This window comes from Cynara cardunculus (genome assembly GCF_001531365.2).
Source record: "Cynara cardunculus var. scolymus isolate 2C chromosome LG 15, CcrdV1, whole genome shotgun sequence".
NCBI lineage: Eukaryota > Viridiplantae > Streptophyta > Magnoliopsida > Asterales > Asteraceae > Cynara > Cynara cardunculus.
Genome location: NC_037542.1, coordinates 20,342,274 through 20,358,535, shown reverse-complemented (window position 1 = coordinate 20,358,535; position 16,262 = coordinate 20,342,274). Strand labels below are relative to the sequence as shown.

The window sequence follows — 16,262 nt, the reverse complement described above, 5'->3', positions numbered from 1 at the left end:
AGCGTGTAACATATGATCGTGGGAAACATCTTCGTGAAAGGAGCTACGTAGTTAGCATGAACCAGGAGGGTTTTGGTGTCCAACACCTGGGCTTGGTCCAGGACATGTCGGCCTGAAAGCTCGGGTCTCATATTTCTTGTAACGATTGATCATATGCCTGTATGTAGACGGAATCTGCTTAGGTGCAGGCGGTGACTGAATAGCCATGACTGAAGGATGAATGAGCGTATTTCGCACTCTTGATCCTTCTATCGAATATATATCATGCGAGATAAGCAAAAAGAGTATGCAAAGATTTAGCATGGTCATAGTAGGTCGAGTGAACAAAAAGCAAGCTTTTAAAACAAAGCTGAACATGCAAAGACAGATATATAAAATTTTGAGGCACATAAGACGTTATTTATATGCATCTTAAAGTGCACATGGAACAATTGAAGCTTTATTTTATTCAAAGCTCATTGACATTATTTTATGTTTTTACTTATGATTTGAAGTATTTATTCTCTGTTTCGAATAAATATCGATTCTTTCAATTCAAAGTCTCAAAAGCAAAACTGTAATTAATACGCATTATATGTCAGCTTTCGTTCTGTTTAAGTCTATATATATATATTAAGTAATGTTTATATTCATGATTTTAATTTGAAGCACTTATATTCTTTACTGTACAAACAATTCTACAACATATAGAAATTAAACATATCATATAACTTTTGACATAAAATAATAAAACTTCCACTTTCCATTTCCAAAATTCCAAAATTTATATAAAAAGATACTAAGAGAAACTGAAAAACCCTGTAATACACTTATATATTCGATTCAAACTCATGGTTTCTGGGGATGCGTTTTGTACAGTAAATATGACAAGTATAACGGAATAAAGATCATTGTTTTATATTTGGCATGAGTTTTATGTGGAACAGACAAGAACAAAATGGAAAATGTGTGTTCCATTCCCACCCCATGGAATAAGGTGGAACGAATCTTTATTTTATCAATATACCTTTAAAATAAAACATAATTCTCTTCTAAAACATTAAATACGTCTCTCTATTTACACTTTATCCATTTTTTTTAAATTTTATTATTTTTAAACTTTTAAGTTGCTATTCTCAAAATATTATTTTTATATTTTTTTATGTATTTTGGTTAATTTATGTAATTTATTAAATATTGATAATAAAAAAATAGGACAAATTGAATAAAAAAGTAATGTACTTTAACTTGATTCCTATTTTGGGTAATGTACTTTTAAAACTTCTATTTTTGGTATCTACGATGTGAAGTTTTAAACATTTAAGTACATAGGTAACTGGTTGAAGCATTAACATGTTACTATGCTGATGTGACGAATGATGTGATGAAATAACCAGTTAATACTTCAACCAATTATCCGAATACTTAAATTTTATTTACCAAACATATCTTGAATCAAAACTTAACAATTTTAATCATCAAACAAACTCTATTGAGGAAAAAAAAAAAGGGGGTATGAGTTAAATACCATAATTTGGTTGGTTGGGTCCAATTTTTAAAATGAAGATAACAACTTTAATAATTGAAAAAATATTAAAGGCCCCAAAAGTAAAAATGAATAAATTATGAGATATAAATCATGGGAATATTTCCCATATTTGGGAAAAACCATTTGTTTGACTTGCTCTAATTCCAAATAAGGACAAGAAATTCATAGGTATTAATAATAAAGGGTATTTGATTAGACATTCATGGAATTGCTTTTCATTTTAATATCTTAATGGCCCACCTCCTATAAACATTTTAATAATATACACACATTAGATCATGTGATACCAGTCAGTTTTTGTAAGACCTTTGAGATTATCTTTTAATACTTGAAATTTCACAGCAAAATGCTATAAACGTTACCTTTACAGTGTGTTTGCTATGAAGGTTTGGTTTTTTTTACCTTCACAGCATTTTGCTATGATATTTCAAGTGTAAAAAATGGTCTAACGGGTTTTACGAAAATAAGTTTGTCTCACGTAAACTCAACCTTTTATATATATATATACCTATATATATAGGGGCTTAATCAAATGAGAACTAATTAGTTTGTGGTAACCGTGAGGTCCAATCTCAACCACAAATCAATAGATAAATTAGGAAATTTATAATTTTGGTAATTTTTAATTAAAATTTTAATGTAAGGACATTTTAGGTATTTTCTATCATTTCTCCGATCTCCTCTCTTCCTCTCTTTACTCTCCGTCTCCCGGCCTCCAGTGATACCACAGTGGTATCACAATACATCTTATATGTGTTAGGGTATCACACTGAGGTCGTTTGTGTGGTAGATCGGATATGTAACACAGTGGTATCGCAATGCATCTTATATGTGCTTGAGTATCACACTGTGGTATCATCGGAGGACGGTGGCCGGAAGACGGGGACGGAGAGATGAGAGAGGAGAAAAAATACCTAAAATGTTCTTGCATTAAAATTTTAATTAAATATTTACCAAAATTATAAATTTCCTAATTTATCTATTGATTTGTGGTTGAGATTGGATCTCACGGTTACCACAAACTAGTCAGTTCTCCCTTGAATGGACCCTATATATATATATATATATATATATATATATATAGAGAGAGAGAGAGAGAGAGTTGAGTTCACATGAGACCAAATGTTTTTCGCGAGACCCGTAAGACCAATTTATATTCATTGATCAACTTTATAAGCTAATGATCTAATGGTCTAAGTTGTACGGTGACAATTTTGTGATTATTGAGAAGTCTCGTGGCAATTTTGTGATTATGAATATTCAGATTGTAGATCTAAATCCAAGGGTAAAGAATTGGTCTTACGAGTCTCACGAAAAATCTTTGGTCTCACATGATCCCAAGTGGTGAGGGATCATTTATACAAAGTATATAAATCTATATGAATTAATAAAAAAAATTGTGTTTTTTAATTTTATTTATTTTAAGGGTAAATTCGTCATTTTGATGTTTGATAGTTAATTATGGTAATTAATAATTCCATGATATTTTTAGGTTTTTCGCTAATGTAATCATTTATTTATGAACAAATAAATTATTATTTTGTTCGTATTTTATTATTTTCGACAATAAAAAAAGAAACATGAAACTGGTATTTCATTATTTTCAGCAATGAAAACTAAAAAAGAAAACATGAAACCACTATTTTATTATTTCATTATTTTCGTACAACAAAACATGAAACCACTATTTCATCAAAAAAATATAAAACATGAAACCACTGTTTCATTATCTATATTATCTTATAAAACAAATTTAACAGAAGTCTTAAAGTCTTAAAATACTAAATGACCAAGATACCATTTATACATTTTTTCACTTTTTCACCCCCTCCTCTCCTCACATGCACTCACCCCCTCACAACCAATTTTTTTTAAATTATAATTTTAAATTTACATTTTATACCCCTATAATTAGTTAATTAATTTACTTTACTTCTTTTACTTTTAAATGTTTCATTTTAAACCTTTATCGAATTAATATACATAATCATATATCAATTAAAACATTTTTATTTTAACAAGTTACACCATTATAATCGTCCTTTACTTTTCAATATTGAATAGTTTTTGACTTAATTATACTATGAAAAAATATTTTTAATATTTATGATTTATATTTTTATATATATATACACTATATATATTTTGGGGTTAGGCTGTCCAAATTGCACTATATAATATGTTCTTGGGTTTTTTTGAAATATATATATATATATATATATATACATGTATTAATTCAACCTTAATCTGGGTTTTTTGACAAGAAAGAGGGTAAACAGTTAAAATTTTATTCTAAAACTCATCCTTTTTGTCTTTTCATGGCTTATGATATGTTAAATTTGTAGTTTTCTTTATTGGTTTTGAGTGTTTATCTTAAAACTCAAGTTTCTTGGTTCTTTGCTCTTGGTGTAAATCGAACACATTTGTGGAGTCGTTTAAATATATTGGATTTTAAACTGTCATACAATTTTTTTCATCGATAGTCTGTAATTGGAACCATAACTCTTATTTATTTAAATTGTATTAATATATAAAGACCAAGTGTAACTTATATCATCGTTAAATCTTATCTTATAAAACCAGTGAAACTTCAAAATCGTTAAAATTCATGACTCCCGCCACATTGCGTGTGTACACAACTAGTTTTAACATGAAACATGAAATCAATATTTCATTATTTTAGCAATGAAACATGAATAAAATTGGATTTTGTCTGGTTTCATGAATAACTGAGTTTTATGAATGTAATTGATTAGAAGTTTTGTATTTTTCATCTATTGGTGGATAACAGAGATTAATTAGCAGATATGAGATGTATACCATTTCTTTGTTTAGAGGGATTTCATTACTTGCCATGATAAGACTCAATTTTATTTCTCCATTTTGTGCTCTTCTAATTAATGAACCTTGTTAAAAAAAATTATTGACTTAAATAGACCCATTTAATCATGGTCCTTAATCAATAAAATCAACGACTGAAATTGGTTTGTACAGTTTATACAAATTGGGGCGTTTGCAAATAATCTCCCCAATATATATATATATATATATATATATATATATATATATATATGGTCCTTGTGTCATAGTGAAATCATTAAATATTTGTTATTACACTTTATGTCACAGTTTCAAACTTTTTATGGATTTAGTATCTGTTTTGACATCAAAACGAGACAAGAAATTAGAAAGAACTGATATACAGAATGCGGGTCACCCGTGAAAATACATGTTAACTTTTGTTTTTGCATTTAGGAGCCGTTTATCAAAAACTTACCCGATAAGTGTTTACTGGTAAAATTCAACACTATTACTTACTTACTTACCAAGTAATATTTTAGTCCACTAAAACGACACCGTATACAATAATTTACCCGATAAGTTCTTACCGTGGTAAGAGTCGTCGTCTTTTCTTACTGGGTAAGACTCTTGTTTATTTGTCTCGCTCTTACCGGGTAAGATTCTTGGTCATTGCCATATTCATCCGATAAAGATAATATGACTTGATAAACGCTTACTCAGATAAGCGTTTGGTAAATGACCCCTTAGTAACACATTTATGAGATCATAATTTTCACACGTAGTGATTTTGACCAAGAGATCTGATGCTCCATTTTCATATCTACATGTTGACATTTTTTTGGTGATTTATCAAATGGTTAGCATGAGTTATTGTGCTTTTTAATATATATATATATATATATATATATATATATATATATATATATATATATATATATATACACGAGTCGTATTTGGAAAAACATGATAACTTCTTGATATTTACGTGATAACTCCTTAACGACAATTCCGCTGGAATTCAATCTCTCCCGTTTTGTAAACCAAACAAACGGACAGAATTAAGTCAATGAAATCTAACATTCCTTTTCCATTGAACCGAACACCGTCCCATCACACAAAATGTTATTGATATGCATTATGATTAAAGCGTCACAAGTAGCATATATTTGCTTTTCGTTACATACAGTTTATAAACATCGCTTCATTTATCTTTATAATTCTCTAATTATGATCTGACGTATAATTAACTGCTACTAGTTTTGCATCTGTGCGACGCAACGAGATGTAAATGATTTTGAAGTACTTGTCGGTTTGCCTTGTTGAATGGGAATAAAAACTTCTAAAGCCACTGTAAGTTTGTAACATGATTAAATGCTTATTTGTTAGCAACTTAATAAGCTTATTGAGATTCACCATTTATTCGGTCAGTTATAAATGATTGTTTGGTAGTAGCTTAATGCTATAGAAAATGACTTAGAGGCTAATTAAGTCACTACAAAACGTCCTTACATAGCTGAGCGAATAAGTTAAGGCCCTTATTAAGCCGCTATTAAACATGACCTTATTCAGTAAGTTTTTAAGGAAAGTTTTCTCTAAACCTATCCCTCCTAATAAAAAAAACAGTATTCCATTAATGAAAAACTCTTTTAAACAAAAACATTCTTAATCTATACAGATACTTTTATTCATACAGAACTTAATAAAAAAGACAGAAGAACAAGGTGGTTATGAAAAAAGTAACTTGATGGTAGGGACATTGTATATTTATTTAAAAACATGTTATATTCCATTGTACACACTCCATATTTACTATACATCAATTCTACATGAAAAAAGATTAGGTGCCATACCAGCATTGTGATACGGGTATGCGAATCGAGCCACGAAAACCGTTTTTTTCTACAAACACGAGAAAGGCCCGTTCACGAAGACTTCCGTCCAGCTTATGTAAAGCCAACGATTCTACTGAAGTTTCGATAGCAGATACAAGGAACAAGAAGATAGTAGCACGCAACCTGAGAAACAAACTAAATCCGTAGCCGTTAGTATGGCGGCCTTCTTACTCTTTTCGAATAACCCGATGAGCAGAAGCATCACGATCACATGTCCAAGCTTGGTTTTGAGCGCATTAACGGACTTTATTTCCAACCACTTGGGTCTTTCCTGAAACGTTTCACGTAGTAGAGAATCATTGTCTGTTGAACAAGACAAAATCATCCGCTAATTGGACTTCAGTACTTCTGAGGACTTGCCGAGTTAAGTTTTAGGCAGATATGAAAGAAGCCAGAAGAAATAACATACACCAACCTTTAGAACGAATAAGCCGAAGAGATTAGATTGGTGAGTGGTCGTTTTTTCTGACGTGGACTGTGCAAGGTCGAGGTTGCTGATAAAAAGCTCATACAGACCCATGCCGAAAACCAACATGACTGTTCCCAAAAGATACACATCTGGTGAAGAAAAAACCAGTAATATATACCGTCAAATGACCGATGTTTCTAACAAATGCTCAATTTAGGAAACACTAGAATTCTACTAAACCAACATGACTGTTCCCAAAGGATTAGATTACCAATGGCCTCAACCAGCATTAAGATCCCTCTCCCATGGTTCAGAAAGTAATCTTGGAATGATGATGCAACATATGTGCAACCCTGGATATATATATATATAAAAAAGTAAGCTTTATAAGAACGTGTGGAAACCCTATTAGATTACTCTCCAAAAGAGTCCTGAAAAGAGAGAAGGAAGATTCCAACGTATATTAAGGGAAAATGATTCGACGTCTAGCTGATGTGTGACTCTAACGTGCCTTGTCAACATAGGCTAGATGCGCACAGATTGTTCCAGAGTGGCGAAAGGGGCTAGACGAATACATATCGCCTCAAATAAGAACCTTTTCAACTCGTGAACTCGATTGGTTTTGTTTCAAGTGCTCAGATCTTCTAAAAGCTACTGAGTTTGGTATGCATCTTGAATACCCATAACCAGAACAGAGTGGTAGGAACTTAATACCAACATATAACACAAAACAACAATGCCAATATATTTGGTAATCAATGAAGTGAAATATACCTTTAAGAAACATAGAAATGATCCAATCAAAGATCCCAAAACAGCTAACAGAGTCAAGAAGCGGCAATTGTAAATACCCTACAACAGAATACAATCTTTAAGACAATCAATCATCCAATAAGTGTAAGTATTATATACAAAATGTTCTAAGCATGTGCATTTGTTTCGTAATCAAGTTTTATGAACTGTGAGGCGATTGATCACCATGTGTTTGTGTAAAGTTCTCACTCAAAATGGACAAAAATAAAGATCATCCAATGATATCTAGACCTATTACCGAATATAAATAATAAAGAATAAAGCACAAATAAATAGAAGTTAACCTTCTCTACGTTCTCCTCCCAACGCTGCGACTTCCCCTGATACGGCGAATCAGGAAACACGCCGGAAGAACCAACCTCGGCGATCTTGGTCGGCGAAGCTGTCAAATGGGTATCATGTGTAGAGCTGGTGGCCAAACATGCGAGCGGAAATCGAACACCCGGGGGCCGGAAACGGCCGTAGACCCAATTGACATTTGAACCCAACGTGGGTGGCTTGAAAAGGATTGGTCTTGATGGATTAGTGGTTAGCAATCTAGCAGGTTTCATGCTCAAAAGACTTGGAATTGCTACAAAAATTGATTTGGGTGTTCTTGAGGATTGGGGAACAAATGGGTTTTGTGAGGTGAAGTGCGAGCAGTAAAGACAGATACGTAAGTGTCAATTCAGGGGTGGCCGTGTCAACTTGGTGATGATTCAGAGTGCAGAAAATGTCATGAACCACCACTTTGAGATCCTCACCTCCAAATAAAATATCTTGTTGAATAGTTATTTGGGAGATATTTGATTTTTAAATTATTTGCATAAAGGGTAATATGGTAAATTGCATATCTTGGAATGTTTCACTTGTACCACCATTGTTGGTACTCGCCATTCATCATCACATGCACCACTTTCCTCCTCACGTGATCGTTCATCTTCGTTTCACCGTTCATCTTAATCTCTCAGTCATGGAAAGCGATCAACTAGGTGACAACCATACATCTCTTGTGGTCGTTCAACCTTCTAGCTTCGTCCAAATCAATGCATCATACTCCTTGCCTCAAAAAACCCACCATTTTCTCATCCTTAAACACCGTTTTTTTTTACAACCCCTTAGAGACTAGCTTTGATGGATGGGATGAAACCAACCCCTCTGACCACTGTCCTTTTTCGTCATCGTGGTTTTGATTATCCCTCGTCTTCAACTCTACGTTCATCTTCAATCAATCAACTTCCCCCTCCCCTTACTGCGATGCTGGTCTCATGGTCTCATTTAGGATTTAGGATATGATTTATTGTATGTATCATTGATTTAGTTGACGTTAAGGTCATTGATTAATTTCGAGTTTAGGTTTTTTTGATTGTTGTTGATGTTTATGATACGATGAAGAAAATGGACATTCGAAACAAGCGTTAAAGCAGAGAAATACACATGACCTCGTAGTTAAAAGGAGATGATGGATGTTTGTTTGGTCAAGAGACCAAAACCGTGAAAAAAAATGTATGTGTTCTATATACAAATGAAAAATGTCATACCACAGGGACCAATTCTGTAATTACTAAAAATAAATTCCGTGTAAATGACGGATTTACCCATTATGCCTTTTATAATTGAACAACAAATTAAAGCAAAAGCGTCGATGAACAGAAAGGTGTTTTATCGATCCTCGGGTTTCAGTGGACCAGTGTTTCTGTTTCTCCGGCGATCTCTCTAAGTACGAATCAAATGTGAGAGAGCTAGTAACGAAGAGTTCGTCAATGGCGGAAGAGGGTATTCCGGTGGTGTTCATGGGTCATCAACGGCGGTTGCATCGGGCAGAATACCCATTTTCGTCGGCGGGCAATCTTCTTGAAACCTGTACAGTACTGCCGATTCAGGTTTTTTTCCTCGCCCTCTATCTTCCTCCAAACTGTAAATCTTTAACAAACCTAGTGTTTGCACAATCTAATTGCTGTTAAAATACTGATAATTGCTTTTGAGGTTCAATTGATTTGATCCCAGAAAACAAAAACAAGAAGATTTGGATGACATTCATGGTGAGCTCTGAGCTGATCTTTGATTTTGCAATCGGATCGAGTATTAACATAATTTTATGATCAAATGATTTTGGGTTCTTGTGTAAGTTCAGTTTTGTGAAGATAATTTATGTTAAATCTTGAACTTTTTCTGGTTTTTATTTCTGTTCTTCAATATTGAAGTAAAGAATATGCTTTTCTTAAGACACATGTTTGAAATCGAAGAGTTAAGAAGATGGGTGTAACTCGCACACATCTTTTGCTTTCTGAACAAGTGACGAAGAGATCATATTCCAAACTTGTTGAAAAATATGTATATATATGTATGTATGCATCACGACAATTTACAGAAAACAGAACCGCCGTTCTGATCATGCCATCAGACAGTTCTTCTGCTTCCGATGAAAGGGCCATTGACATTGGTGGTCGAACCTACCAGCTTTACTGGTGTTACCAATGCCATCGAACCGTAAGGATTGCATCGGATAACCCACGGATCATGTGCCCCAGGTGTTTTGGCCAGTTTGTTTATGAAATCGATATAGCCAGGCCGCGGCTTGTGGTCGAGTTCACTGCATTTGATCCATCGCCAGAAGCCCGTATACTGGAAGCACTGTCTCTCATGCTTGATCCTCCTGTTCGACATGCTCGGAGGTTTTCGGACGTCGGAATCCAACCCCCATGGAACCAGAATCATGGGCGGCGCTGGCCGTGGCGGAGGCATAGAGCGGATGGGAACTCTCCCTTGGATGATACGGATGGTTGGGGTTCCGAGAGCGGGATTTTAGCCCGTCCGCGATCACGTTCTTGGATCATTCTTACACCAAATAACCTACCCACGGACGTCCGTGATGGTTCCAACAATAATGATATTGATGATAATGAATCAGAAGGTGTGGTCTCAAGAGGGATTGATCCTAGGAACTATTTTGATGGCTATGAGTTAAACGGGTTGATCGACGAGTTAACTCAGAACGACAGGCCAGGGCCGCCGCCAGCACCCGGTCCCGTCATTAACGGATTACCGATCGTTAAAATCACCCAATCCCATCTGCTGAATGACTCCCAATCTTGTGCTGTTTGTATGGAGGATTTCAAAGTTGGTGGAGAAGCGAGAGAGTTACCATGCAACCATATATTCCATTCCGATTGTATCGTCCCTTGGCTCCGACTCCATAACTCTTGTCCGGTTTGCCGAAAGGCGCTGCCGGTGCCGAGCATCACCACCGACGGCAGTAGTGATTCTTCGGATGATGGAATGGATTCCTCCATCAATGGAAGGGGTAGACGACAGCGGTGCCTGAGGTGGAGACGGTTAGCATCCGTTTGGCCCTTTCAGGCACGGTGTCGACCTCCCGGTTCGCATAACGTTACGACCCGAGAGGACTCAAGGGTGCACTCTTGCAGCATCCTTTAATCATCGTCAAAATGTGTCGTTTTTATTTCTGTAATCCTATCAAGAAAAATGTTAGAATGATTTCTGTCACGCTATACAAATTAAATCAATACAAAACAAAATTGTAAACCACACATTCCGTTACTTTTTTCATCTTAAGGACCAATTGGTTATTATTGGGAAACTATAAGGACTAAACATGTAATTTACTCTAAATTTTAGCAGAAGGTATGATTACACACGTGTGGGGTTTCTCGTTCTGCTCTTCTCCCTGTCATTATCTACGTGTCACAGATTCCTGCAATCTTCTGGCCACCTCTTCCTCTATCTCTCTTCACGTTCCACCCATTCTCTTACAAATTCCTGCCCATCCATCAAACACTACTCATTCAATCCTTCAGTCCACCCACTACGTAATCAAGGTACGCTCTTCTGCATCTATGGCTTCCTTTTTTGCCCTTTTTCGCTTTTCAGTATGGAGCTAAATATCATTTTCCTCATTGGTATGCAACCTGTTTGATCTTTTGTCTAGCTGAAAATCAGTATCTGCCTTGTTTCTTGAACTTGCTAGAAAAAGGGGATTTTCTTTTTCTTTTTCTTTTTTTCTTTTAAGTGTTTCCCGCCATAAGTTGAAGTTGGATAATCGGTTAGAAAGAAGGGGATTTCTTTTCTTTCCTTTGTCTTCCCCGACATTCTGGGGCCTAAGTACTGGAATGTTTGCACGTTGGGTTCTGATGATTTTTGTAATATGTTAATGAAATCAAGTAAGATTTAGAGATGATGTTAATGTGAAATAAGGTTTGGGTAGAATCCATGTTGATAATGTCAATATGACATTGGCCACCGGACTCATCAGTGAGGGCAAGAGTGAGTTGTGAAAACTGTGGAAGAAAGATGATAATTGGGTCTATTGTGTTGATTGATGTTAAAAATTAGAGGTCATTTTCTTATACTTGCATGCTTTTACCTTTCATGGTTGCAGATTCTACAAAGTATATATATATGGCAGACATGGGTTATCTGATCTTGGATCAATAGTATAGTTATTAACCATGGTTCTTGAATTGGTGGGTACAATCTTAGTCCTGTTAATAAAGCCTTTTTCACTTTTTAAACTATTTTGTATGGTGGTTCTGAGAGGAACTTTTGTAGCTATAAACACTTGGGTTGAGATTTTGAGTGCTTCCATCTTCTTCCATGTAAACATATTTTGGAGATTTGTGCTCTGGAGTTTGTCTTTAATAACTCTACCGGTACGTGCCTTGGGTGCACTACAGAGGGAGAAACAGGTTAGTATCAGTGATTCAGTATCATCTTCGTTCTTTCACTTGCATTTCATGTGTCATTTGGTGTTCTTTCTTTCTACCCCTTACAGTCTTCCAAGATCTCTAACACGACAACAAAATCTGCTTTATAAGAAACCAAATATGTCTAAGTGTCCCATAGGTTGGATTCCTGCTTAGAATGAAAGTTATTGTGAGAAGGGATCCCACCCTTGGATCAATCCTAATCATAGAGAAACACTAGATAAACATTATACTAATGAGATACACCAAAGCCCGCCTAATTCATGTGTTGGTTTGAGATTAAAAGTGGTCAAGGTCCAAATCTCTTCTTACACTTCTCCCCTTTTCTCACACAATCCGTCATTATATGTCTAAATGTTCCAATAAAACTGTTTTATATGATTAAAGCTTGTAGAACCAAACAAGTGTACCTGTTAGGACACTTTTGAAATAGTAAGTCCTATCAAGTCTTTCTATCACAAGTTGATAACTTGATATGACTATATATGGTCATTTTTGGGACCGATATTCAGGGTGTTGCAATAAGAAGTTTCATCTAATAAAAGATGGTATTTTGCATATATAATGAGGGCTTGATAAGGCGTCAGATTGGTGGAAGGAATGCATTTGTTAACCTGAGAGTTCTTGGCTTTGTTGTTAAGTTGCTTCTGTTTTCTGCTTAACCTTTCAAGTTCCTTATAAAGAATACTCTGTGCAGCTGCAGGCCCATCTCAGTGAATTGCAAGATAGATTGGACTCTCTTGCATGTGATAGGAAGGAACTTGAAGAACATATACGAATAGCCATCAAAGAGCATGAAATGATGGAAATGATGTTAAATGAGCTTGAAGAGGAACGCGAGGAAGCAATCCATAAGGTTAAACTCTTGGAGACCGAGGTATGGTTCTGGGATTGTTGTAAAAAACTTGTTAAGATACTCAAAAATGTCGGGTCAACTTATTGTAACACCTTTTCCTAAGAGACATGATTGTTTGGTCGTATAAACTTGAATGTTATAAAGCAGTCTATTAGAACATTTAAGTATATTTGGCGTCCCATACAACCGATTTTATTCCCTTGTTGCTTATGGTTTGAGGACTTGTGTTGTCAAACACTTGGTATTTAGGCATCCACATTTCCTCCTTTGTTTATTTCTCAACTATTTTAGGTTCTTATAGTCGGATTAAGAGTACCTTTGTTCACTCAGGGTGCATACTCTACAGAATAGAGATTACTGTTCCACGTTTGGTGGGGCTTATGTGGAATAGACGGAATCAGAGTAGAACAAAGTGGCATGGAACAAGGTGGAACAGACTTATATTTTATCTGAAAATAAGATTTAATTCTTTTGTAAAATATCAAATATGTCTCCATTTTTTACATTTTATTCGTTCTTTAAATTTTTTTTTTGTTTTATTTCATGCTCCATAAATTTTCACTGTATTGTCCTTAAAAGTATTATTAAAATTTTATTTTTATACGGTTTTTATATTTTGGTTAATTTATGTAATTTATTAAATATTAATAATAAAAACATAATATAGAAAAGTATAAATAAAAATTGGAAACTACATGAACTTTTTATTTTGGTGTCATTTTAGTCGTCTTGCCGAACTTTCTAATTATATATTTTGTTATAAAAATATTCATTTTATATAATTTAATAAATTACATAGATTAATCAAAATATATAAAAGATATAAGCAACTCACTAGAGGTAAATTGGTTCTTTTATTTTGCTCTGTCCGGTTCTGTCTTACCAAACATTGAACAGTTGTCCTGTCCTATTCTATTTAGATACCAAACTCACCCAGCCTTCATCTCGAATTTCAACTCTGATATATGTGATGAAATATTTCTGCATTCTTGACAGTTGAAAGATCTCAAGGATGAAAACCTCCGCCTGCAGGAAGTTCATGGCAAATCGCATTGGGACACTGGTACTCAAGTTGGTGCAGGCTATGGCTACAGCGAAAAGCGTAGGGATGCTAAAGTATCCGACTTTAAAGACGATATTTCACCGTGGAAATCCGATCATTATCAAAGTGGCAAAGGCCTCACGGACATTCTGATGCATAAAAATGCGTTCGAGGATGACAACAGAGGTAAATTTGACGCAAATGATTCCGTCAAAACCAATGGTGTGTCCCTAATGCACCAAATCATACCTGGTGTCGAGATTCTTGGAGAATGGAAGGAAGTTGCACTATCACAAAGTCTCTTTAGTACGATATTATCACTGTTGGTTGGAATGGTTGTATGGGAGGCCGGAGACCCTTGCATGCCGCTCATCACAGCTCTTTTTATGGTGGTTGGTATGTCGTTAAAGAGTGCTGTTGGGCTCTTCTCCACCATCGAGAACAAGCCGAGTTCTGATGCTGTAGCCCTCTTGAGTTTAAATTGTTTCATACTCGGCACTCTTACGTACCCTACACTACCCAGGCTGGTTCGGTTATTACTGCCTTTTTTCACTGAGTCTTTCCCACAAGCACTGGGTCGTTTTCTTGCTCTCTTTACTTCTTAAATCCAGCGCGATCACGTCCCAAAGGACCAATAATGTTTCTTTTTCCCTTGTGATTTCTAACTTCAGGACTTATGACGGTATTTGCAGGATGGTTTTGCTTTCGACTTCAAGTTTGACTAGGCACGTAACAGCAATCCGAGTTAAGTTTTCTCTTTAAAACTGTTGTAAGACGCTAGCGTATGTAGTTGTTTGCTCGAGTTTAGTAAAAAGACATCCTCTTCTGTTGTCTATACGGAAATCATTATGCATATCGTGTTTGGACTCGGATTCACAAGGATGGACCTAGGCACTTCTTATGGTGGCATGTGTCATGGTTTCGGTAGTGAAAAAAGTTATAGGGTCGTGAAAAGTGTCACCGTATCAATTTGTTGTGTGCAACTGTATATATTTTGAAACTAAAACGAAAACATAAGTTTCCCTTGGTAGAGTTGGTTTATAAGACTTCTTTTTCCATCTCAGACCCGAGTTCAAATCCCTTTAATGTCATTTTTTTAGTTTTTGGATTTTAATTTCAAAATTTTTTTTGTAATAAAAGACTTGAACACAGGAACTCACATATGAAAACAATAAACTAATTAATAGACCAATGCTGATTTTGTGAAAAATATCTCTATATTTGTTTCTTATAGTCAAATGGTGCCATCGTTAGGAAAAAAAAATCAAGCGGATTCATGCTTTTGTCATGTATTGTGGTGAGTAGTCGTACCGCCTTTGCTACTTAGCAAGTTTTTGAGTATTTTTATCGACTTTGGACTATTTACATTCTTATGTTATTTACCAATACAAATTTAGGTAAGCATTAACCAGGTAAGAGTACAGTAGACACGTTGGTCTTGGCTTTGACGCAGCATATTGAATCCCAAAATGAAACGTATTTTGTTATGATCTTTATTTTTTATTTAGGGAACTTAGAGGCTGTTTACCAAAGCTTATTCGAGTAAGCACTTATCAAGTTAAATTACCTTACCGGATAAATATGACAAAAACCGAGAGTCTTATACGATAAAAAGCAAAGTAAGAACCCAGAGTCCTACCTAGTAAGTGAATGCGAAGACTCTTACCACGGTTAGCACTTACCAGATAAGTTATTACATACGACACCGTGTTGGTTTATTAAAATCTTACCAGGTAAGTTAGTGATAGACTGATAAATAAATAAAAATTTAAATAAAAGAGTAAGAAAATGAAGTTGGTGGAAGATGAAATTAGTGGTTAAAAATGGGGTCCTCCTTGGAATATTGTGAATAGTGGGAAAGGACGAAATATTGGTTCAAGGTTGATCTTTTGGGAGACATATCGCACAAAATTACATGCAACCGTTGATTATATAATCGATGCAACCCATTTATTTATCGGTTATTTTTTATTTATTTTTTAATTAAAAATAGTTACGATTGATTAAATAACGACCGTTGATTACTAAATGGACGTTCTTGATTTAATTAAACACGTGTTTCTTTTTTGTGATGAACATTCCAGTCTTTTGGCTTTACACATCTGGACAACTTAACGTACCTTATTACCTCAACATGATACTTGAAATATGTTATGTCGAGTTACGTTTATTAAAGCATTTAAGTTATTGTAAACGTTTAATGTTTATTAAAGCATC

The 16,262-nt window shown here is 34.8% G+C and overlaps 3 protein-coding genes across 11 annotated transcripts; 2 read left to right on the top strand and 1 right to left on the bottom strand.

Moving 5' to 3' along the window:
- Positions 1-6,055: 6,055 nt before the first annotated feature.
- Positions 6,056-8,153, bottom strand: LOC112527765. Of its 2 annotated transcripts, none has more exons than XM_025138558.1 (5): positions 7,729-8,153; positions 7,406-7,483; positions 6,876-6,984; positions 6,638-6,780; positions 6,056-6,493 (listed from the first exon to the last, which is right to left on the bottom strand). In XM_025138558.1, the coding sequence occupies exons 1-5, from the start codon at positions 7,993-7,995 to the stop codon at positions 6,293-6,295; spliced, it is 798 nt and encodes a 265-aa protein (XP_024994326.1). In that variant the 5' UTR covers positions 7,996-8,153; the 3' UTR covers positions 6,056-6,292. The 2 variants fall into 2 exon arrangements, with proteins under 2 accessions (XP_024994326.1, XP_024994327.1); XM_025138559.1 differs by having other exon boundaries at positions 6,903-6,984.
- A 922-nt stretch (positions 8,154-9,075) lies between these two features.
- Positions 9,076-15,051, top strand: LOC112528249. Of its 8 annotated transcripts, none has more exons than XM_025139231.1 (4): positions 11,206-11,262; positions 11,823-12,129; positions 12,845-13,024; positions 14,000-15,051. In XM_025139231.1, exons 2-4 carry the CDS (start codon positions 11,893-11,895, stop codon positions 14,648-14,650), a joined length of 1,068 nt encoding a protein of 355 aa, XP_024994999.1. In that variant the 5' UTR covers positions 11,206-11,262; positions 11,823-11,892; the 3' UTR covers positions 14,651-15,051. The 8 variants fall into 8 exon arrangements, with proteins under 8 accessions (XP_024995003.1, XP_024994999.1, XP_024995004.1 ...); XM_025139236.1 differs by lacking the exon at positions 11,206-11,262 and having other exon boundaries at positions 11,273-11,907; positions 12,118-12,129; XM_025139233.1 differs by lacking the exon at positions 11,206-11,262 and having other exon boundaries at positions 11,273-12,129; positions 14,000-14,621; positions 14,738-15,051.
- On the top strand, positions 9,818-10,861 carry LOC112528251 (E3 ubiquitin-protein ligase RZF1-like). The gene has a single exon (XM_025139238.1). It carries the CDS (start codon positions 9,818-9,820, stop codon positions 10,859-10,861), a length of 1,044 nt encoding a protein of 347 aa, XP_024995006.1.
- Positions 15,052-16,262: the final 1,211 nt, after the last annotated feature.

Excerpts from the sequence above, each read along its gene's own strand:
- LOC112527765 (XM_025138558.1), bottom strand. The coding sequence starts at position 7,995 with ATGAAACCTGCTAGATTGCTAACCACTAATCCATCAAGACCAATCCTT. Across the intron at positions 6,985-7,405 it reads CATTTCTATGTTTCTTAAAG|GGTTGCACATATGTTGCATC; the intron begins GTATATTTCACT and ends ATATATATCCAG. Across the intron at positions 6,494-6,637 it reads TCGGCTTATTCGTTCTAAAG|GAAAGACCCAAGTGGTTGGA; the intron begins GTTGGTGTATGT and ends GAAACGTTTCAG.
- LOC112528249 (XM_025139231.1), top strand. The coding sequence starts at position 11,893 with ATGGTTCTTGAATTGGTGGGTACAATCTTAGTCCTGTTAATAAAGCCT. Across the intron at positions 12,130-12,844 it reads CACTACAGAGGGAGAAACAG|CTGCAGGCCCATCTCAGTGA; the intron begins GTTAGTATCAGT and ends TACTCTGTGCAG. Across the intron at positions 13,025-13,999 it reads TTAAACTCTTGGAGACCGAG|TTGAAAGATCTCAAGGATGA; the intron begins GTATGGTTCTGG and ends CATTCTTGACAG.
- LOC112528251 (XM_025139238.1), top strand. The coding sequence starts at position 9,818 with ATGCCATCAGACAGTTCTTCTGCTTCCGATGAAAGGGCCATTGACATT.